General features: G+C 38.8%; 2 protein-coding genes across 3 annotated transcripts in view; one reads left to right on the top strand and one right to left on the bottom strand.

Annotated features, from left to right (window-relative positions):
• Nucleotides 1-8,213, bottom strand: part of rtp (retinophilin) — a 20,284-nt gene extending 12,071 nt beyond the window's left edge. Inside the window, exon 1 of the mRNA XM_068357161.1 lies at nucleotides 8,102-8,213. Coding sequence (XP_068213262.1) covers nucleotides 8,102-8,111 — 10 coding nt within the window. The 5' untranslated portion in view covers nucleotides 8,112-8,213. The remainder of the gene's footprint in view (nucleotides 1-8,101) is intronic.
• Nucleotides 8,214-11,085: 2,872 nt separating this feature from the next.
• Stt3A (catalytic subunit 3A of the oligosaccharyltransferase complex) overlaps nucleotides 11,086-24,825 on the top strand; it is a 52,109-nt gene continuing 38,369 nt past the window's right edge. The window contains exons 1-2 of one of the 2 annotated variants that reach the window (XM_068356794.1): nucleotides 11,086-11,178; nucleotides 14,003-14,119. In XM_068356794.1, the coding sequence (XP_068212895.1) occupies nucleotides 14,011-14,119 (109 nt within the window). In that variant the 5' untranslated portion in view covers nucleotides 11,086-11,178; nucleotides 14,003-14,010. Of the gene's footprint in view, nucleotides 11,254-14,002; nucleotides 14,120-24,825 lie in introns of both variants that reach the window. The other variant, XM_068356796.1, reaches the window with a different exon arrangement.

The raw sequence follows: 24,825 nt of genomic DNA on the forward strand, positions 1-24,825 counted from the left end.
AGCGAAGAGGAGCCACTAATGCCAGAGGTAAGACACCTAAAAATAGAGAGCTTCTAATGATAGAAGTAAGGCACCTCAAAATATAGATCGAAGACCCTCTAATGCTAAAAGTATGGAACCTAGAAATATACGTCAAAGAACTTCTAATGCTAGAAGTGTGGGAGCTAAAGAGAGAGGTCAAAGAACTTCTAATGTTAGAGGTGTGGGAGCTATAAAGAGAGGTCAAAGAACTTCTAATGCTAGAGGTGTGGGAGCTAAAAAGAGGTCAAAGAACTTCTAATGCTAGAGGTGTGGGAGCTAAAAAGAGGTCAAAGAACTTCTAATGCTAGAGGTGTGGGAGCTAAAAAGAGGTCAAAGAACTTCTAATGCTAGAGGTGTGGGAGCTAAAATGAGGTCAAAGAACTTCTAATGCTAGAGGTGTGGGAGCTAAAAAGAGGTCAAAGAACTTCTAATGCTAGAGGTGTGGGAGCTAAAAAGAGGTCAAAGAACTTCTAATGCTAGAGGTGTGGGAGCTAAAAAGAGGTCAAAGAACTTCTAATGCAAGGGGTGAGGGAGCTAAAAAGAGGCCAAAGAACTTCTAATGCTAGAGGTGTAGGAGCTAAAAAGAGGTCAAAGAACTTCTAATGCAAGGGGTGAGGGAGCTAAAAAGAGGTCAAAGATCTTCTAATGCAAGGGGTGTGGGAGCTAAAAAGAGGTCAAAGAACTTCTAATGCAAGGAGTGTGAGAGCTAAAAAGACGTCAAAGAACTTCTAATGCAAGGGGTGTGGGAGCTAAAAAGAGGCCAAAGAACTTCTAATGCAAGGGGTCGGGGAGCTAAAAAGAGGTCAAAGAACTTCTAATGCAAGGGGTGTAGGAGCTAAAAAGAGGTCAAAGAACTTCTAATGCTAGAGGTGTGGGAGCTAAAAAGAGGTCAAAGAACTTCTAATGCAAGAGGTGAAGGAGCTAAAAAGAGGTCAAAGAACTTCTAATGCAAGGGGTGTGGGAGCTAAAAAGAGGTCAAAGAACTTCTAATGCAAGAGGTGTGGGAGCTAAAAAGAGGTCAAAGAACTTCTAATGCAAGAGGTGTGGGAGCTAAAAAGAGGTCAGAGAACTTCTAATGCAAGGGGTCGAGGAGCTAAAAAGAGGTCAAAGAACTTCTAATGCAAGGGGTATGGGAGCTAAAAAGAGGTCAAAGAACTTCTAATGCAAGGGGTGTGGGAGCTAAAAAAAAGTCAAAGAACTTCTAATGCAAGGGGTTTGGGAGCTAAAAAGAGGTCAAAGAACTTCTAATGCAAGGGGTGTGGGAGCTAAAAAGAGGTCAAAGAACTTCTAATGCAAGAGGTGTGGGAGCTAAAAAGAGGTCAAAGAACTTCTAATGCAAGGGGTGGGGAAGCTAAAAAGAGGTCAAAGAACTTCTAATGCAAGAGGTGTGGGAGCTAAAAAGAGGTCAAAGAACTTCTAATGCAAGAGGTGTGGGAGCTAAAAAGAGGTCAAAGAACTTCTAATGCAAGGGGTCGAGGACCTAAAAAGAGGTCAAAGAACTTCTAATGCAAGGGGTGTGGGAGCTAAAAAGAGGTCAAAGAACTTCTAATGCAAGGGGCGTGGGAGCTAAAAAAAGGTCAAAGAACTTCTAATGCAAGGGGTGTGGGAGCTAAAAAGAGGTCAAAGAACTTCTAATGCAAGGGGTGTGGGAGCTAAAAAGAGGTCAAAGAACTTCTAACGCAAGGGGTCGGGGAGCTAAAAAGAGGTCAAAGAACTTCTTATGCAAGGGGTGTGGGAGCTAAAAAGAGGTCAAAGAACTTCTAATGCAAGGGGCGTGGGAGCTAAAAAAAGGTCAAAGAACTTCTAATGCTAGAGGTGTGGGGGCAAAAAAGAGGTCAAAGAACTTCTAATGCAAGGGGTGTGGGAGCTAAAAAGAGGTCAAAGAACTTCTAATGCAAAGGGTGGGGAAGCTAAAGAGAGGTCAAAGAACTTCTAATGCAAGGGGTGGGGGAGCTAAAAAGAGGTCAAAGAACTTCTAATGTAAGGGGTGGGGAAGCTACAAAGAGGTCAAAGAACTTCTAATGCAAGGGATGTGGGAGCTAAAAAGAGGTCAAAGAACTTCTAATGCAAGAGGTGTGGGAGCTAAAAAGAGGTCAAAGAACTTCTAATGCAAGGGGTGAGGGAGCTAAAAAGAGGTTAAAGATCTTCTAATGCAAGGGGTGTGGGAGCTAAAAAGAGGTCAAAGAACTTCTAATGCAAGGGGTGGGGAAGCTAAAAAGACGTCAAAGAACTTCTAATGCAAGGGGCGTGGGAGCTAAAAAGAGGTCAAAGAACTTCTAATGCTAGAGGTGTGGGATCTAAAAAGAGGTCAAAGAACTTCTAATGCAAGGGGTGTGGGAGCTAAAAAGAGGTCAAAGAACTTCTAATGCAAAGGGTGGGGAAGCTAAAAAGAGGTCAAAGAACTTCTAATGCAAGGGGTGTGGGAGCTAAAAAGAGGTCAAAGAACTTCTAATGTAAGTGGTGGGGAAGCTAAAAAGAGGTCAAAGAACTTCTAATGCAAGGGGTGTGGGAGCTAAAAAGAGATCAAAGAACTTCTAATGCAAGGGGTGGGGAAGCTAAAAAGAGGTCAAAGAACTTCTAATGCAAGGGATGTGGGAGCTAAAAAGAGGTCAAAGAAATTCTAATGCAAGGGGTGAGGGAGCTAAAAAGAGGTCAAAGAACTTCTAATGCAAGGGGTGAGGGAGCTAAATCGAGGTCAAAGAACTTCTAATGCAAGGGGTGTGGGAGCTAAAAAGAGGTCAAAGAACATCTAATGCAAGGGGTGGGGAAGCTAAAAAGAGGTCAAAGAACTTCTAATGCAAGGGGTGGGGAAGCTAAAAAGAGGTTAAAGACCTAATGCAACGGGTGTCGGAGCTAAAAAGAGGTCAAAGAACTTCTAATGCAAGGGGTGGGGGAGCTAAAAAAAGGTCAAAGAACTTCTAATGCAAGGGGTGTGGATCAAAGAACTTCTAATGCAAGGGGCGTGGGAGCTAAAAAGAGGTCAAAGAACTTCTAATGCTAGAGGTGTGGGAGCTAAAAAGAGGTCAAAGAACTTATAATGCAAGGGGCGTGGGAGCTAAAAAGAGGTCAAAGAACTTCTAATGCTAGAGGTGTGGGAGCTAAAAAGAGGTTAAAGAACTTCTAATGAAAGGGGCGTGGGAGCTAAAAAGAGGTCAAAGACCTTCTAATGCAAGGGGTGGGGGAGCTAAAAAGAGGTCAAAGAACTTCTAATGCAAGGGGTGGGGAAGCTAAAAAGAGGTCAAAGAACTTCTAATGCAAGGGATGTGGGAGCTAAAAAGAGGTCAAAGAAATTCTAATGCAAGGGGCGAGGGAGCTAAAAAGAGGTCAAAGAACTTCTAATGCAAGGGGTGAGGGAGCTAAATTGAGGTCAAAGAACTTCTAATGCAAGGGGTGTGGGAGCTAAAAAGAGGTCAAAGAACTTCTAATGTAAGGGGTGGGGAAGCTAAAAAGAGGTCAAAGAACTTCTAATGCAAGGGGTGGGGAAGCTAAAAAGAGGTTAAAGACCTAATGCAACGGGTGTCGGAGCTAAAAAGAGGTCAAAGAACTTCTAATGCAAGGGGTGGGCGAGCTAAAAAAAGGTCAAAGAACTTCTAATGCAAGGGGTGTGGATCAAAGAACTTCTAATGCAAGGGGCGTGGGAGCTAAAAAGAGGTCAAAGAACTTCTAATGCTAGAGGTGTGGGAGCTAAAAAGAGGTCAAAGAACTTATAATGCAAGGGGCGTGGGAGCTAAAAAGAGGTCAAAGAACTTCTAATGCTAGAGGTGTGGGAGCTAAAAAGAGGTTAAAGAACTTCTAATGAAAGGGGCGTGGGAGCTAAAAAGAGGTCAAAGAACTTCTAATGCAAGGGGTGGGGGAGCTAAAAAGAGGTCAAAGAACTTCTAATGCAAGGGGTGGGGGAGCTAAAAAGAGGTCAAAGAACTTCTAATGCAAGGGGTGGGGGGGCTAAAAAGAGGTCAAAGAACTTCTAATGCAAGGGGTGGGGGAGCTAAAATGAGGTCAAAGGACTTCTAATGCAAGGGGTGGGGGAGCTAAAAAGAGGTCAAAGAACTTCTAATGCAAGGGGTGGGGGGGCTAAAAAGAGGTCAAAGAACTTCTAATGCAAGGGGTGGGGGAGCTAAAATGAGGTCAAAGGACTTCTAATGCAAGGGGTGTGGGAGCTAAAAAAGAGGTCAAAGAACTTCTAATGCAAGGGGTGGGGGAGCTAAAATGAGGTCAAAGGACTTCTAATGCAAGGGGTGTGGGAGCTAAAAAAAGAGGTCAAAGAACTTCTAATGCAAGGGGTGAGGGAGCTAAAAAGAGGTCAAAGCACTTCTAGTGCAAGGGGTGGGGGATAGATGTTGCCAGCGAGGCTTTGGGGAAGGATCGGCGGCGTCCGTGTTCTTTCTGATGCGTAAACTTGATTAAATACATGTAAAAACAGGGCATTAAATACGTATTATAAATACTAAACCCTTTCCTATCTTGACAGGACAAATGAAATTTTAAAAGTTCCAACATGTAACTAAGCGCTCCCGAAACACGAGTCAACCTTTTACTTCTGCTTGGAGGATATCCTTGCAAGTAAAATGTAATCATTATGAATACGGAAAGAAAATTTGCTTATACTACCTTTTGCTTCAGAGAATTACCTTGTACTTCCACCTTATGCTTACAAGGATATCCTTCATTTTTATGAATACCTCCCATTATGTCCTCCTACGGCTATTGGCGCAAAGGGCATCGGTTACATTCCGCCAGTTATCTCTATCTTGAACTTTTAAATCAATACTTTTCCATTAATAATCTCCTACTTCACGCTTAATAGTCCTCAGCAACGTAACCCTGGGTCTTCCAACTCTTCTAGTGCCTTGTGGAGCCCAGTTGAAAGTTTGGTGAATTAATCTCTCCTGGAGAGTACGCCCAAATCATCTCCATCTACCCCTCTCTTCTACTTATGGGGAAACATTGTGTGTGACCGGAGGGGTCAGGTAATCTACAATAACATTGGAGAACATTAGTCAACGGATGGCTTTATTCTGATACCATCTATGGATTTAGTTACATTTTTACTTGTTTTACTTGTTTTACTTGTTTTGGGTTTAAATCCAACCCTCCACTGAAGTCGATTGAACTACTTCTCGGGCGGGTCCATATTAATCATCTAACGAAACATTTTCATTATAACTTATACAATTTTTTGATTGTAGCATCTTCCAAATCATATGATCTTGTGAAAAGTAATGTCTTTAGTTTCTTCTTAAATTCAATTGCTCCCTTTAGGTCCTTCATTTCAGTTGGCAGTTTATTATAATGTCTAGGCGCACAGTAGCTAAAAGCCCACCAAATTTACTATTTGTTCTTGGTTCAGATAGCCTATGTTTGTCACTCATGTGTCTTGTGTTAACATTTGTTTCTAGTTCTAGTTTATTCAGGCATTCTTTTAGATATTTTGGTTCATTTTGGTTCAGTATCTTAAACGTTAGTAAGAGTAGCTTGTATTCAATTCTCGCTTTTACCGGTAGCCAGTGTAATTTAATTACTGCAGGGGTAACTCTTTCCGTATTGTGTAGTCCTTTTATTAATCTAGCGGCTCTGTTTTGTACTCTCTGAATTTTCTTCAGCTGATAATTTGGTAAGCCATAAGCCAAATCACACCCTCCCCTATTCGATAGTAGTAACGAGTCTGCATCTTCAAACCTTTTCTACTTACGTCTAGCCCTGAAAGGGATCGAAGCGCTCATATTGTCTGACAAACCAATTTTCCCAAATGAAAAGATGTCGAATACCTGGTTTATACTCGTAACGAAAAGATGAGAACTCTATCAGAGTATGTGATGATATACCCAAATTAAAAGTGTTGAGGTGTGACGATTATCCAGAATTGAATGACGAGAAAGTGTCACCAGATGCTTTTGTCCAGCACTCAACGAGATACTGCCATAACAATCCAACTTAAGTACAGGTGAACATGAATATTATAATCTCAATTCCTATTCATTAGGCAAGGTGGTACTTTGAGAAGAGCTATATATGTGTTAGTCGTTAACCGAATGGGTTGTCAGATTACTAAGACCTTAATACCACTTACTTCCATAATATGAAGGCAATCCCCTTATCATTTAATCTCTCCTCAATGATGAAAATTGAAATACAGCAGCCGTCCCGAATATTTTCACCACCCTAACATTTTATAGCAAATGAAGCAGAATCAGAACTATGCAGCTATTCAGTAAGCCTGCATACCGATCATTCGCCTCCCTTTCTTTTTATACTCAATTCTATTTATCGATGATGACTTTCCTTATTTATATAATAGGCATTAGATGATAAGAGATGAACATTTGATAGAGTAAATAAAAAGAAGACCTTTTCTTAATAGCGAATATAGCGCGAGTTTCATTACTTTAACCATTCGAATTATGTACAAACTTAGGAACAAGGAAGCGTTTTCTGCGTTATAGGTAAGACTTCTGTAGTTTGTGTGGCTTCTCACGGCCAGTTGCGGTCTGGACAATAATGATGTAGTATGCTTCCGAGGTGGGGTTGCGTGTTTAAAATCGAAACCTTCAATGTTCATTCATTCAATTCATGCACTCGTGTGACTCACGTAATGTATTATAATCTAATTAGTGAGTTTATAACTGTTTTTTATCGGTTTGCATACACAAGAATGTAAACTACAAATACGTTTCATGACTATGAAATGAATTCTGTACGTATAATCGGTTTATTCACACACACACACACACACACACACACACACACACACACACACACACACACACACATATATATATATATATATATATATATATATATATATATATATATATATATATATATATATATATATATGTATATATATATATATATATATATATATATATATATATATATATATATATATATATATATATATATATATATATATATATAGATATAGATATATATATATATATATATATATATATATATATATATATATATATATATATATATATATATATATATATATATATATATATACATGAAATGGTCCTCATACCAATTGACAATTACCATTACAGCGCAATTTATAATGATAAAAGGGAAACAAAGAGGAAATACAACTGATTAAAATGTCCTTTTAAGCAAATGTAAATAATGCCTCGGTAAAATAAGGTAAAACGAATCGGTTTACACACTTTTAAATCAAGATTCTTCGTATGTGTCGCAAGAATGAGTCAACTTGATCCAGGTCAAGGAATCTGTAGATTCTTCTAACATTAGCATTTCAACAATAACTATTATCACATTTTGGGAGATACGTCAGTCAAAATCAGGATTTCCGAATTGATTTTTGTTTTTCTTGAAAGAGTTATATTACTGATTGGAACTTACTTTACTTTGATGGCTGCTTTTCCGGTCCCATACAGCAGGGGAACCCTACTCTCTACAGGACCTCCGCTGTCGTTTTATCTTGTTCATTCAGAGTATTTATCGTTTTAGATCACGTACTGTTCATTTGCTGTTAAATTGTCACTGTAGTATGATTTTTGAAATAAGAAGGAAACGGATTATGTATTGCAGTCCATTGGTCAGACGCTGGGGTTGGAAGCTCATTCCAGTGGCAGCAGAACCAAGATTAAGAAAAATCGACATCATCAAAGAAAATTATTAGATAGTTAGTTGAACAGAAAATTATCGATATTCTAAATATATAACTAGGTTTTCCAAGTTGCGGAATGATCTTCCTAATCGGGTAGTTGAATCAGTAGAACTTCAAATGTTCAAACTTGATCAGAATTATTTTCTATGTTGAACAGTCTGACATAAGTCTTTTTATATTTTGTATATGTAGTATCTGTTTTAATGTTGTTAATGCTTTTAAAATACTCTATTTTAATTGTTCATAACTTCTTATATCGTTTATTTATTTCCTTTCCTCACTTGGCTATTTCTTCCCTGTTGGAGCTCTTGGGTTTATAGCATCTTGCTTTTACAACTAGGGTTGTAGCCTAGCCAGTAATAATAATAATAATAATAATAATAATAATAATAATAATAATAATAATAATAATAATAATAATAATAATAATAATAATAATGAAGTGATACTCACGGCTGCCCATTTTATCGAAGTAAGAGGAGAAACTCGAGCTGTAACTACTGAAGGTACACTGAGGTGGATAAATAACCAGGCCCCCTTCCACGGCAAGATGAATTTTTAAGGCTTCATTCATGAACTCGCATTTACGAACGAATTTCTTTGGACATACGTGTGTGTACTGACAGGGTGTATTACAGATGAATTGTACAAATGGTACAGATATAAAGCACGAATTATAATAGATATGTATTATGACACTAACCATAATGTAAAGATTTTCTCTGAGATGCTTCACGTGCTAGACATTTTGATACCCGATTCTATTTCATTGTTAATAATTATCTGATTTCGACATGATATTGTCTACTAAGTGCATCTGCAACAAGATATTTCGCTATATCAGTCATATCATAAGAAATTCTTAAGGCAGATATATGCAAGATAAAGATTTTACCCTTTCACACACAGATTGCTCATAAGGTTTCGCAGACAGTAGATCCACACACCCTCTCTCTCTCTCTCTCTCTCTCTCTCCCTCATTTAAAACCACAGTGATCTTTCCTTATCTATCATTCATCACAGGTTCTCAGCCAAATCTAGCGGTACACGTTGTTTCTCAGTATACTAAGTAATAAGATGGCTCAATTCTTCCATACAAGTTATTACCTTAATCACTATGCAAAAGAATAATGATCTTTTCACACATTACTCATATTTTTTCACCACCCGGACATACCATAATTACTCCTCACGTATTCTTTATAGCCCCTTCCATTATCTTTCTCAAATCAACCTCTTCCAGCAATACAACATCCACTTCGACTCTTTCATATTCTAAACACGAATTCTTCATACACTCTACTGGCTGGAGACCACCCTATATCCAGTCAGCATAAGAGTTTTTTTTTTTTTTCTTTTTCTTTTTTTTTGACTGGCCAGACAGTACTACATTGGATTCCTCTCTCTGGTTATGGCTCATTTTTCCTTTGCATGTACATACACCGAATAGTTTGACCTATTCTTTTTACATTCTCCTCTGTCCTCATACACCTGACAACACTGAGATTACCAAACAATTCTTCTTCGCTCAGTGGGTTAACTACTGCACGGTAATTGTTCAGTAGCTGCTTTTCGCTCGGTAAAGGTAGAAGGGACTCTTTAGCTATGGTAAGTAGTTCTTCTAGGAGAATGTCACTCCAAAATCCAACCATTGTTCTCTAGTCTTGGGTAGTGTCATGGCCTCTGTACCATGGTCCTCCACTGTCTTGGGGTAGAGTTCTCTTTCTTGAAAATACGTTCCGGCTCATTATTTTATCTTATTTATCTTTCTCTTGTTTTATTTGGAAGTTTTTTTTATAATTTAGGAATTAAATATCAATATTAATGTTGCTACTGCTCTCATCATATTTTATCTTAATTGTTCATGGCTTCTCTTGTAGTTTATTTGTATCCTTTCCTCACTTGCTATTTTTCTTTGTTGGAGCCCTTGTGCATATAGCATCCTGCTTTTCCAACTTGGGTTGTAGCTTAGCTAATAATAATAATAATAATAATAATAATAATAATAATAATAATAGTAATAATAATAATAATAATAATAATAATAATAATAGAGTTATGGGATCTTTTGCCTGGCCAGACAGTAGTACATTGGATCCTTCCCTCTGGTTACGGTTCATTTTCCATTTATATACATGCACACACACACACACACACACACACACACCGGTTTTCTGCCATATTCTTGACATATTTCCTCTGCCTTCATACACCTGTCAACACTGAGATTACAAAACAACCTTACTGCACTGTAACTGTTCAGTGGCCACTTCCTCTTTGTAAGGGTAGAAGAAACTCTTCAGCTATGGTTAAGCAGCTCTTCTGGGAGAAGGACACTCCAAAATCAAACCATTGTTCTCTAATCTTGCGTAGTGCCACAGCCTCTATATCATGGACTTCTACTGTCTTGGGTTAGAGTTCTCTTGCTTGAGGGTACACTCGAGCATACTATTCTATCTTATTTCTCTTCCTCTTGCTTTGTTATTTTTTATAGTTCATATAGGAGATATTTATTCTAATGTTGTTGCTCTTCATAAAATATTCTATTTTTCTTTGTTTCCTCTCCTCACTGAGCTATTTTCCCTGTTGGAGCCCCTGGGCTTATAGCATCCTGCTTTTCCAACTATGGTTGTAGCTTAGCAAGTAATAATAATAATAATAATAATAATAATAATAATAATAATAATAATAATAATAATAATAACATCGATTCCAGTTGGAGCCATTACCCTCTCTCAGATTTCCCCACAGATGGTAAACAAATCCATTTTTTTTTTCAACTTACGTATATAAGGCACATGTATAAAGAAAAGAACTTAACGCTTAAACTCCAAGCAAGCTCCAGAAAAATTTTTTTTTTCCCTTTTGCCTTGTAGGACCGTCCAAAAGCGTTTGGACAACTATTTTAGGGACTCAAAGTCGTCTTATTGTCGTCCTTTGTATTTTGAAGGATTAATATACACTAGATTTGTAATATTTTTCAAATATTCACTTTGTTACAAAAGATTGATTAAAATACCCCCAAAAATTATTGACTTCGGCAAAAGCTAATGTAATGCTTTCTCTAGAGTCCTCAACAAACATAGTGTGCTAATGTGTTTATAACCCTTTGTTTTAAAGGGTATGGCAAGATATGATGAGGCAGGCAAAAATAGGTCTTTAATGTTGCAAAGAACGCACAAGTATTTTGGCACAAGTCATACACTTCTGTGAAGTGTTGTCATTTTGCTCTATTCTACCTAATAAAAGAAGGTAATGCTTTTATTCACTAAAATAAAAAAATATGTGCTATAGCACTTTTGTAATTAAAAAAAAGTTGCGAATAACAAGATAGTATTTAAAAAAATACAATTTAATCTTTTATTTACCATTGTTGACAATTTGACTTCTCTGATATACAAAGAGAAAAACACTAAAACTACAATACATTACCAAAAGGGACACGTCCCGAACTCAAAGCGAAGTGTGGATTGTGTGTGGGTGTTTTGTGTTGCACACCGGTAACGTCTTTCTTTATATCTGTCAAAATAGTAAGTTTACACAAGTGACAAGTTGATAATTGAACTATTGCATTTTGTAGCAAGAGTTGTTCTGTGATCCAACAGGTTATTTTGAGTTTATTTCAAGTATTTCCGCATTTAGATTTAAGTTAAAACAACTTGTTTACAATTGTAAGTGGAGGACGCTTGCTGACAACCAATGAGCAGCCGACACCTTTTGACATCCATATACGAGTTGGTCGGAACTTTGAATTAAACTAATTTTTCCAAATTATGATACAATGTCTATAGACTAGTCGTGGATGACTTGGTAGGCGACGGAAGCTGGTTTGCAGATGAGATATTTAGTTTAATTGAGCTAATGTAATCTACCGGTACAGTCCAGGCTAGGCATGACCTTTTGGTGCGTAAGCTTAAGAGAACAATATTAGTTTAAATATGCCTTTATAACTTGAGAAATACGGATTAACAACCTTTATCGTCTTCTTAATCGTGCTAAACTAACAATACACTAGGAACATCTGTTCTATTATCGTTCATGGTTATTGGATGCTTATGGAATTCTTATTGTCCAATCTTTTCTTTATGGAGGAAACTAGTTTTACGATTTACGTGATACAGTTTAGTGCTTCCTTGCTAGGAATGAAGCTGGGAAGCAAACACAGGGTTGAAACTTAGTTTTAAGGACTTTCTTAGGGTAACGGGCAGTCTGAATGGGGGTGGTAGGGGAAGGGGATGGTCGTAATGGCTGTAACCCACTAGTAGCTCCTATATTGTGTTTAGTAGCAATTTTGCATTTTTTCCCCTCTTAAAATTTGGGTTTCAGATATGAATTATGAAATTTGACACGGTCTGTCCCATCGAACTACAAATGCTCTGTCATTTCACCCGACAGCCTTAGTTGGCTGCAGTGGATGCATAGCTCCCTGATAGTTAAGACCAAGATGTTGAAGCCTTTGTTGTTGATTTCAAATGTTATGACTGAAAACCCCATTATAAAAGGGAAACCAACACAAGAATGCCACCTAACCTGAGGTTCCACACCTAATCTAACCTTGGAACCATATCCTTACCTTATTAATTACCGAGGGTCTGTCTCCTCCTGTGATCCCCCTTTAGACCGCCATATCCTTAGCTTACTTTAAGGCCTGTCTCACCGTGTGTTTGCTTTGCAACTGGCTTCACTCCTGGCAAGGTAACACTAAATCATTTTGTAAGTCATGAAATCGGCTTCTAACATTATATTTTAGACAAAGCTAAACAACATTTTTTCTCATACAGAAGATTGATTTGACTAGTAATAAGAAATTTTACGTCTTCCCCAAACTAACTAGATACACTTTGTCCTATTTTTCAGGCATGAAACATTGTTTCAGGCATCTTTATAAAATGAAAATACAGATATCTCCATGAAAATAATTCAAAACTTAAAGAATACAATAGGACCATAACTTTTATATTTCGGAAAGAAGTATTGATTGCATTTGTAATTTTACCGTCTAGTATTGTAACGAGCATTGCATGACCTAACCTGACGTGATGTTTTGTGCTGAGTTCTTGTGAAAATTTTACAATGAAAAATATTGTATAAAACAATGAAAGCAAGGACACTAAAGATTTATGATCCTTTAAGATTTCAGAAAGAGAATCAAATAGTAGAATTTCGGAAACTGCAAAAATATAAGGCTACAAAAGGCTGTAGTTATTGTATGCTTTGTGCCATTTTTGGGAAGTATTATAAAGAATGTTGCTCAAGTGGTGTACTGTAGGCAATAATCTAAGGTCTGCAGCATCCTTTTGGCCTTTAGCTGTACTCAATATTACTGTATACTTCCGTTTCCTATTAATTTCTTCCATCATTCTTTCCAACATCTTAACTATTCCTTCATGCTGCAACCTTGTGGGTTTTCTCCTTATTGCACCTCAATGCCGAATCAACTCCCAAGCTCCAACAATATGGTAGTAAAAAAATACTGTAAACCTCTAAAATCCTGACAGAGAACAGGCTAGAAAGAGAATGAAGAATTCCATAAGAGGAAGCAGGGGAAGGGAGGCTGTGAAAAAGGAACAGGTAAAAGGGGATGTGAATTTCAACACAGCAGTGGCAGAAAATACTCTTGAAAGAAGTTGATACAAAAAATGTTTACGGAACAGATAATCTTTATTAAAGAGGAAAATGGACTAATTATGATAGTAAACAATTTTTAATGGAGTAGAGTATTATTACTGTATTTTAAATATACTGTACAGTAATTTAGAGCATATGAACATGAACTGACGATTGTTTGCATAACAGAGGTACCCATAAAATATACGGCATCTGAAGAGGTTAGGAGATCCCATTGTAAGTTAAAAACTAGAAAAGTGACTGCACTATATTTTATAACATCAGGTTGGGTAAAAGATGTTGAAGTACTGATGACCAGTTGAAACATTATGACGGAAGAGATAGGACCAGAAGGGGTATTTGTTTTTATTTGTGTAGACTGTTCAGTTCATTAAGTCCAAATTTGGTAGTTAAAACTAGAATAGTGAGAATTTTGCAGCTTGCTGTAAAAGTATTGGGAAATCTATTGAAGGATTACCTCAAAATTTTTTAAAAATCTGACAGTTGCAAGTTTAACTTATGCTGGGCAAATCAATAACATTAATAGTCCTTATAATTAGGCAATTCTTGTTAAGTTCCTGTTTCATGGATAAATTGGAAAGATTTTTCATCATGGATAAATGGTGAAGTCAGATTTGTTCAGAGCAATGTGTATGGTTCACAATATGTCTGTAGCGTTCGTGCAAAGCAAGAACATGCAATACTATTCTGAACTTCAAGGTAATAAGGTTTTCATCTTATTTTCAGGTGTTAAAATGTCTGCTCCGGTCCTCAGCTACCGGACGAGGGGATGGCTTCGGATGTCTGTGGAGAAACAGGACACCCTACTGAAGATGGCTGTTCTGTCATTAGCAGCAGTTTTGTGTAAGTTTCTATTCAGGTGAATCCCACAGGGGAAAATGCTTTGAACCTAAAAATTTATTTGTAAATGTATTCTGTCAAAATTTTCAGTCCCTCATTAATATAACCCTTTAATTTTTGTTTCTTAGGGAATAAAAGATATTTTCTATATCAGTCAGAACTCACAATTTTATGCTTTGTATAAGAGGATACATTTGTTAATGTTTGTATGAATTGAATATGTATCATGGTTTTAACAACTATACTGCCAGAAGATACAGTATTTATATTACAGTACAGTATTCTACAGTTATTCAAACCTCTTGACCCCCTATTGTCTACAGATTACAGTGATACCTCGGTACTCGACCATAATCCGTTCGAGATCCGTGTTCGACCTCCGATTTGTTCGAGTACCGAATTTTTTTTCCCCATAAGAAATAATGGTATATATTCTATTCCGTTCCCAAGCACTCGAACAGGCCCAAAATATTAATAAAACGTGTACCTAAACAACAATAATTATCTAAATGTGTATGAAATTGGTCAGAAAATCCTATAAAACAATTTTAAACCATTTACTGTACTAAAATAAAACAATTTTAAACCATTTTCTGTACTGTAGTGAACATACCTTTGAGCAGCGGTTCGATGGCATACAGGGATGGATGTGGAGAGGATGGAAGGGGGAGGTTACTGCTTGGAAGGAGAGTCCCCTTCCATGATGTGGCGGGGTAGTTCTCCTTCAGGAGTTGTTTCTCTCTCCAATGAAAGGGTGGGCAGATCTATTTCAGGGGTTTCTTCTCTTCTTTGTCTCTTCTTTGGAGGAGAAACAGGCTTTGATGTAGCAGCTTTCTTTTCTTTTGTGAAAAACTGGTCTATTGTTAATTGTTTCTTCCTCCTCTGCAGTATTCTTCGAAAATGATACATGACACTATCATTAAACATATGCACTGCCCGGTTTGCTACTGCAATTTCTGGGTGGTATTTTTCAGCAAAAGCCTGCACATCTGCCCACTTGGAACAAATTTCATTGATGAGAGAACTTGGAACATCCTCCCTTACCTCATCCTCTTCTGAAGATTCCTGCTCCACAATCAGATCCTGCTGCTGTTGTTGTTGCAGGTGCAACAATTCCTCCACAGTCAACTCGGTAGAATGGCTTTCTACAAGCTCATCAATATCATCCTTGTCGACCTCAAGCCCCAAACTCCTGCCCATGACAACAATTTCCTCAACGACATCAGTGTCATCAGAAATTACAGGGGTAGCAGTGCTTGGACCCGCCTCTGGTTGGAAACCTTCAAACTCCCTCTCTGTGACACATGATGGCCACAGCTTACGCCAGGCAGAGTTCAATGTCCTATAGGTCACACCTCGCCAAGCTTGGTCAATCATGTTAACAGAGTTGAGGATGCTGAAGTGTTCCTTCCAGAATTCCTTTAGGGTCAACTTCGTGTCACTGGTCACTTCAAAACACTTTCTGAAAAGGGCCTTGGTATAGAGTTTTTTGAAGTTTGAAATGACCTGTTGGTCCATGGGCTGGAGTATGGGAGTAGTATTGGGGGGCAAGAATTTGATTTTGATAAAGCTGTATTCTTCTTTCAAGTCATCCTCGAGACCTGGAGGATGTGCAGGAGCATTGTCCATAACCAGAAGACATTTCATTGGCAAGCTCTTTTCAATGAGGTAAGCCTTAACCTGGGGGGCAAACACTTCGTTTATCCACTCAGTAAAGAATTGTCTTGTGACCCAAGATTTAGTGTTCGAGCGCCACATAACTGGTAGTGCACTTTTACAAATATTATTTCGTTTGAACACCCGGGGGTTGTCCGAGTGGTACACTAACAAGGGTTTGATCTTGCAATCGCCACTTGCATTTGCACACAGCAACAATGTTAGCCTATCTTTCATTGGCTTGTGACCTGGCATCTTCGTCTCGTCCTTGGTAATGTACGTATTGGCTGGCATTTTCTTCCAAAATAACCCAGTCTCATCACAATTAAAGACTTGTTGTGCGATCAAATTTTGTTCATTTATGTACCGATCGAATTCCCCCACGTATTTATCGGCTGCAATTTGATCCGAACTAGCTGCCTCCCCATGCCTAGTAACACGATGAATACCTGTTCTATTACGAAACTTTTCAAACCAACCCCTGCTCGCTTTAAATGTAAATGAATCACTTTCACTGGTACTCGGACTTTTCTTCACTAATTCTTCATAGATATGCAACGCTTTTTCACAAATGAACGCTTCACTAACACTTTCCCCGGCCAACTGTTTTTCTTTAATAAATATTAAAAGCAACTTTTCCATCTCCTCAATCACTTGTGGCCTTTGCTTAGTTACCGCCGTAACTCCCGTTGCAACATTCGCCTTCTTAATCATTTCTTTATGCTTTAAAAACGTAGAAATGGTCGACTTCGCCATTCCGTATTCTACCGCTAAATCGGACACTCGTACACCATTCTCATATTTCGCTATAATTTCCTTCTTCAACTCGATCGTTGTTCGCACTGTTTTCCTCTTCTCCTTCCCCTTAACACTCATTACTTTCTTGGGACTCATTATGAAAGCTAAAAAAGCAATTAAAAGCACTGAAAATCACTAAATCACAACGAATGCTGATCGCGCGTTGTCTGAGTGACGCTCTCGAGAGAACTGATGCTTCCCGAACAAGCGAGAGTGGCCGAGATGGCGCGATCATCACAAAGCCCATGCGGTCGTCACGTGTTCGGCTGGTCGAGTACCGAATTTTTGGTCGAGCACCGCAGCAAAAATTTCTCGAAAATTTTGGTCGAACTCCGAATTGTTCGAGTATAGAGTCGTTCGACTACCGAGGTATCACTGTAATTTGATTGAATGATAATATTCATGGAAGTTGGTGGGACACAACGTACTCATCATTTGTTTTCAGTTCTCATACTTACTGGAATACTTAAAATGAGCTTGGTATGAGTACTATTATCAAGTCAGTTGCATTTTTGACATATCTTTTGTACTCCAGCCCTTCATATCTAGTAGTTTAGTCTTATTTTAGGATATGTCCAAACTCTTTCCTTATGTTGTTTGTTCCGACGCCTCCTACAAACCTTTCGCTCTTTATTATATGAGAAAATTATATCAGTGAAGCTGAATTAGCCATAATACAACCCTGCCGCTAATTAGTGTGGGCTAGACCAGCCATCCCACTCTCAATCTCACCGGTGATATGACATCACTTTTGCTTTTGGCTCAGGAGAAGGCAGACATGCTGTCTCTTTCTCTCTCCCGTTAACCTAACTTGCCGTTTCCTTTAATCTTCTCTTTTTGAGGGAATGGTCATCCTCCCAGTGGGAGTGGAGATGTAGACGGAATCTAGGAGTCAACTTCTTTTTCCGGCGTCTTGTTCCCCATTTTATAATGGAATAAAGGTTTTTAACTTTTGACTTTGTACTGCTCATTCAGTTTCCTCTGGAGGATGAAGGAGTAAGAACGATGGCCAACTGACCCCCTGGAGTCTCTCCTGCAAGTGGCAACTCCTGCCTGCCTTTGGGCTTTCGGTCTCCCTGTTGAAGAATTGTTTTTCAAGTGTACTGTACTGTACTTCAGTCATGGGTTTAGCGGGAGTGCATATCTGCCTCCTTAGGGGTTGACCATGGTCTTTCCTTCTGAGACTGAGGTGGGTGAATTACCAGAGCTCCTTATGCCCCTAGCTGCAACACTGCACCTGCTCATCATCCTTCGTTCTTGCAGCTCCAGTGTATGAACAAGAGCAGCGGCAGCCGGGTGCCCTTCCGAGTGACAAGGTGGGTAAGCCTTGTGATGCAAACCCAGAAGCTGACTTCCATCAGTCTTCAATGCTTCCTAATTGCGCTGTGCACCCTCAGACTGAGGTTCCGCAGTGTGTGAAACCCTTAGTTTTGCCACCCGATGTTGAGCACCTCTTTTGTTCATAAGTGAGGGTCTCCTAACCTGAGCGGTTTCTCCCTAGGGGATTCGGAACGAGTGCTCAATTCGTCAGGCCTCGTTCCAGCTCTTCAAAGCATCCAGATGGTGATACTTGCTGACTGCTTGAGATCACCACCTCTTCCATCGTGCCCCTCAAGGAGTTTTGTGAAACCAGGCCCTTTGGGACACAGCCTTGGGTTTCATCCGCTTACGAGGAAGATCCTTTTTTTCCTGCTGTGAGTCAGCGAACAGGAAAATCTTTCTTCACCTTGGTTGCCACCATTCAAGGTTGTGCCTCCTTCAAAGAGCATGCTACACAACTCGCCAATCTCCACTGAGAGCGCTAACCAGTGTTCATATTCTTTTCATGCTTAGGTAAACAACCATTTCATGCGAGAGAGCAAACCTGAACGCTACGCACCAGTGAGCTCTGCTAGCTGACGAGGGTCTGGGCGAATTTCTTTAACCTATTCATGTGAGAGAGCAAAACCCACAGACTGACAATAGCAAGGTGAGCGGCCCAGCTCCTCTCATTGTCGAGGGTCTGCTAGAGCATGCTGGTAAACACCTCTATCCTATTCTTTTTCATGAGAGAGAGCCCACCCAGACACCAAGCAGTAGTAAGTGTGCGGGTGAGCTCCTTTTGCTGATGAGGTCGGCGCAACTACAATTGCTTACCAACGCCCCTGTGGTGAGGTTCCTGCACGAGCTACTTAGGTTGCGCGCTCACAAACATGGCTGCCAGACCTTGTCAGGGAGGTAAAAATCTGCAGCAGTACAACGAGGCTCGTCATAAAGAATCCTGGGATTATTGTCGCAAATGATGATGCCTGCTGACTGTTTGCAGCCACTGCAGGCAACCATTGTGCCCCTAGGGCACAACAAGTCTCGTTAGACAATCCTGCGGGGTTATTTCCGCAGATAGGAATGCCTGCCGACCCCTTGTGGCCGCTGCATCCCACCATTGTGGTCCTCCTGGCAAAAGTCTCATTAAGTATATTCCTTCTTGGACTTCTCCATCCTACGGGATAGAGAGCTCATTGAAACACTCGTGGTGTCGGCCTCCAACCCCTTGCTTTCTCCACCTTACCCCATTATGCCCTCAGGGCACAACGGTTTCTTGAGATATCCCTTTGAGGATATTGTCTCATGCCTTTATTCCTGATGGGAATGAAGGTGCACTTGGCCCGCCCATGAGGTGGGCGATTGAGTGAACTCCTACTGCCGACGAAGGCCTGATTGCTCGCTAGCTGCATTCGATCCTCACGGCCACATGCATGCTCTCGAACATGTGCATATTGTTACGGCTAGTCAATGATCAAAGCGAAGGTGGGTGGACTGTATCAAGGAAGACCTTCAATCAAAGGGATTAACCGGTGATGAGGTGTGGGACAGAGGTAGATGGAGAAAGCTGACCAAAAACATCGACCCCACATAGAAGTGGGGAAAGATGTAGACAGGAGAGGAGTCAATGATCAATTCCTTTTGAGCATTGATGTTGCCCACACATTATCCCACAAGCAACTCTACAAGCTACATCGGGGAAGTTATCACACAAACTTTTCACTATGGTTAAGCTTGTGTATGAGCACTTAATCTGAGTCAGGGAAGCTGCAATTTGACACACCTGCATACCAGCGAGCGAGTCACTATTGCCGATGAAAGCTGTTCGCTTGGCCGGTTGAGGAGCAAGGGCTACTTACCATCATACAGAATCTATTGATGATCTTTGTTTGCAAAGAAAACTCATGGTTTCTGTCATTTGATCCCGGGAACCAATCGGATTGGAACCTAGTTATATACATTATTAGCTCTCTCTCTCTCACAGTCTATTGTATCCCTTGGGGGAAGTCAGGGTATTCATGAATCCTCTACCTTCCCATAACTAGACATATGTAGTTTGCCCTTAAGTGGGCTGCTCCTCCATCCCAGACAAGTCCTCCCTAACATCTTTGGATCGTAAGTCTAAGTATCAAAGGTACTTCCTCCAGAAATTTGCGCACAAGTATGTTCCCCTGGGAGGGAACAATCAGAACTTATTCTAGTTTTGCCAATCATGAAAGGAGATCAGATACGTATTTGTCTCTCTTCTAAGGGATACTCGTCATCATGGAGAAGGTCTGTCGCGAACATTTATTGATGTTCTCTGATCAAGTTCAGGCACAACGAACCATTCAGGCTGTACCCGGATTTTCATCCTGGCCTGGGGTACTGGTTATAGAGGACAATTGCCGTAATATCGGTGGAAATATACTGTATACTACCTGTCTGACAAATGTGATTGAAGATATGTCTCAATCTTGTCTTTTGGAAATAGTTTCTGGCAACCGGTCATTTGCTTGACAGCGATCAACTACGGAGCTTCGCTGTAATACCATTATCTGCTAGAGATAACTGGCTACTCTGTTATCTACCGGTTCGTAAACAGACATACACTGCCAACTCCCATTCTAGCGAAGGCAGTTGGAGCTACATCAATACTTTACAGAGACTGGCTTGCAACCGATCGTATGACTCGAAAGCAATCCATTTGAAATGTTTACTAGTTAAGCAACCCCTGGGCACCTGGGGGCACCCAGATGAGAGTTGATCTTTTGCTTGATATAATAATAATAATTCTTTATTTCCAATTTATACATTGGGTATTAATATCCATGTTAAGGATAATACATAGCATCAAGTACACAGAGAAACTAAACATAATATAAAAGTTTTAAAAGTATTGATAAAAAATATACGTACTCAAAATAAAGCATTTAAAACTATAATCATGAGTCTTATAAAAGTCAGGAGAAAAACAAAATGTATAATAGTTCTAAAAGTATTGATAGAAACATATGCATTTAAAACGTTAAGAGCATAAAAAACCGTATTATTAGAACGTTAAAAGTATTGATAGAGATACAAGTTGTTAAAACAATGAAAACCATAAAACATCATAAAAATCTTTAAAGCTCTTAGGTAAAATTAAACTAACACATTAAAACATTTTTAAATAGAGACATAAATATAAGTAGCTAAAATATTAAATGTTAGATATAATATAAAGATCAAAATACCAATTAAAAGAAGTTTCTTTAAATTGTATTTAAAAGACGGTAACGAATTAGTTTCCTTTAAAGACCCTGGTACACTGTTCCAAAAACGTTAAAAGTACAGATAGAAATATAAGTTGTTAAAACATCGAAAACCATAAAACATCATAAAAATCTTTAAAGCTCAAAGGTAAAATTAAACTAACACATTAAAACATTTTTAAATATATATATAAATATAAGTAGCTAAAATGTTAAATGTTAGATATATAAAGATCAAATACCATTTAAAAGATGTTTCTTTAATTTGTATTTAAAAGACGGTAACGAATTAGTTTCCTTTAAAGAGACTGGTATACTGTTCCAAAAATGGGGACCCCTCACTGTCATCTCTCTCGATCCCATATCAGTTCGAACTCTCCTTTCGAACAAATCATTAGCCTGTCTGGTAATGGAGTTTACAGTCTGAAGATTATATAGCCACTCTGGTAAAATGCCTCTTAAAATCTTAAAAATTAAAATACATACATCATATCTGTATTTCTCTTTCATCTTTAACCATCCTAGTTTTATTAGATGCGGAGTGATATGATCATATTTACTCACCGTCCCAAGGGCCACACGAGCTGCAAAATTCTGTAGTTTTTGTACTTTACTCAGGTGCTTATTATTCGCTGACCCCCAGACGGTGAGACAATAATTGATCAAGCTTAGAGCTAAAGATTGTACTACAATTAAGCGTGTTTCGGGTACAAAATAATTTTTCACTCTATTCAAATATATTAAGGTTCCCATAACTTTCCTGTGAATCTTGTCTATGTGTGTCTCAAAAGTCATATAATTATCGAAGTAAACCCCAAGGTTCTTAACACTGCTTAGGGGTTTGATTTGACAGCCTTCAAAATTTATTGTCAGATTCGGATTAATGCGATTTAAATATTGCCTTGTTCCTATAAAGATACTTTGTGTTTTCGCAGTATTTAATAACAAACCATTTTTTTTAAAGTAAACTTTGGCCATAGATAATATGTTGTTAGCTCGTTCCACGATAGCTTCTACATCGTTACTATCACCTTCAATAAGAATTTGCGTATCGTCAGCATATTGAACCACAAAGCAGTGGGGCAGGTAATTAACTAGGTCATTAACGAATATAATGAATAAAATTGGTCCCAGAATTGAACCTTGTGGAACTCCAAATGATACTAGTTTGGTGGAAGAAATAGTATTTTTTATTTTAACAATTTGATGGCGGTTGCTAAGATAACTTCGAAACCAGGCTGTATCAATGTTTGATGGCGGTTGCTAAGATAACTTCGAAACCAGGCTGTATCAATGTTCAACATTTCGCATTTTCTGAGTAAAATTTCATGACTAACACTATCAAAAGCTTTTGATAGGTCCAAAAGCAAAAGTAGAGAAATCTTCTTATTTTCCATATTGTTGTATATTTTATCAGATATCTGGAGTAATGCAGTCTCAGTAGATAATTTTGGTCTAAAACCATGTTGAGTTTTGGAAAGAAGCTTATGCAATTCTAAATATGAGGTTAATTGTTTAGCAACTATTTTTTCTAGAATTTTTGATAGGACAGGCAGCAGTGAGATGGGCCTGTAATTGCCCACTAAATCTTTATCTCCACTTTTATAGACAGGGACTACATACGGAATTTTCCACATTTCAGGAAAAACATTAGTTACTATTGATGTATTAACGATGATCGTAAGATAAAAAGCTGTTACGAATAATGAATCTTTTATAAAACGGAGAGAGATTCCATCTGGTCCACACGCATTGGTCTCTTTCATATTTTTAATAGTTAAAATCACAGTCTCGCAATCAACAGGTGAGGGTCTAAAAACATGTAAATTGTCATTAGAATTATCAATCTGATTGATATCTTGCAACAGGATATCATTATTTGCCAAATCCTCTTGAGATTTTTCAAATGTCCTTTTTCCTACACCGGAAAAAAATTCGTTAAAATTTTCTGTTTTGGTTAATACATCCTCGCTGTTTTCAGTTAACTCAAAATCATTATTAGTAACTTTCGAAAGCATCTTGTTGGCAGTTTTCCATGTAGCTGAGATATCATTTATATTTTTTTCAAATTCATTGTTGTAATGTTCTCTACGACTAGCGTCAATTACTAATTTAACTGTCTTTTTCTTATCTCTATAATTCTCCCTAAGTAGTTCATTATAAGGATCTTGTTTCAGAAAACTTTGTATTTGATCTCTTTCTTATATCGCAGACCTTATTTGCTCTGATATCCAAGGGACTGGGGGGCGTACTAATTGTCTTGTCACAATGGGAGCGCAAGTATCAATGCATAGGTTCATGACGTTAGTTAACGTATTAACTTGAATACTTACGTCATCTGTATGCAAGATAGTGTTTAGAGTGTTCACTTCATTAAGTAGTAAGTTACAATATGTATTCTGTGAATAATTCCGTAAACAGCGAAAAGTTTTATAAATGGGAGAGCGCTTTGGTTTTTTCACATTCACTAAAATACTAATTGCTTCATGATCTGCGATTGGGCCCGGCAATATTTCTAATTTAGTTACCATAGTTTTGTTATTAGTGATGAAGAGTAAGATGATCATTGTTTCTTTTAATTGAACCATCCGACTGTGGTGTGTCAACAGACAAAATCCCCAGGCGGTGCTGGCTGCCCTACTGGGTGGTTGGTTGACTGGGCAGCCCGAAAACTTTGCGGAAATTTTGGGTAGAGCTCGGATGCCTGTTCCAGCTTTGATGAAATCGGAAGGGAAAGCTAGCTTTCACATGAAAAGGTTGCTTGTACAATCTGTCCCTTTCCTCTAGGTAGTTGAAATAGTATCACTGATGCTAAAGGCAATTAGAATCAGGATCTCTTCTGCTGGGAAGGGCATCCCTCTTGCCCATCTTACCTGGGAAGGATGCTACAAAAGTAGGGGATGATATGCAGACCCTGGGGTCCCTTGGATGGTCCTAATTCTCCATGTGAAATGACGCATCCTGATACCATGTCACTTTCCGTTGACTCGACATTTAGTGACCTTGACAACTGATTATAACTGGAGGTTATCTTCGGAGGATGTTCGTATAGTCATCGTTTAAGAATTGATTTACCAGTACAGGGTACGCTCAACCCCTCAAGTGTTCAGAAGAATGTTCACTCTAGTTGCAACATGCAACATAGGTCAATGCCAATGCATCTGATCTCGTCCTGAAGATGAGTGGTTAAATTCTAGCAGACTAAGTGGAGATGTTTCTCCGACGCTTTCACATTTAGAAAAGCTGATAACCTCTTTAGAGATAAAGTTATCCACTTATCAGGGATAAAGACTCAAGGAAGCAGCATGTCCCTTCCTCAAGTGAGACTTCTTTCGGGCACACCTATTCAGACTTCTTTTGACCCCAGTGAAAGTTGTAGCTGTAGTCCCCACTAGTGGCAGCTGATCCTTTCAGTATCAGCAAATTCTACAGACTTAGGAGTCCGATTGAATTAGAGTGAAAGGCCCTAGTTGGGAGGCAGAGATTACCAACCTCCTCAAGGTAATAAACCTCTAATAAACTTGTGCAAAGCACAGAGTCACGCACCGGGTCAAGTTACCATCCAGTTGGTTAGGACTTCCACCCACCTAATGTAGAGTCTCGTATAGTAAAGAGCAAAAGGTTTGTAGGTGTCAGAACAATGCTAAATTTAGAAGTGATTTGTATTTTTCCTAACCCTATAAACCTTGAGCTCTTTATTCATACTGAGTTTGCCATCGT

The sequence above is a fragment of the Palaemon carinicauda genome, chromosome 33 (assembly GCF_036898095.1).
Source record: "Palaemon carinicauda isolate YSFRI2023 chromosome 33, ASM3689809v2, whole genome shotgun sequence".
Classification (NCBI taxonomy): domain Eukaryota; kingdom Metazoa; phylum Arthropoda; class Malacostraca; order Decapoda; family Palaemonidae; genus Palaemon; species Palaemon carinicauda.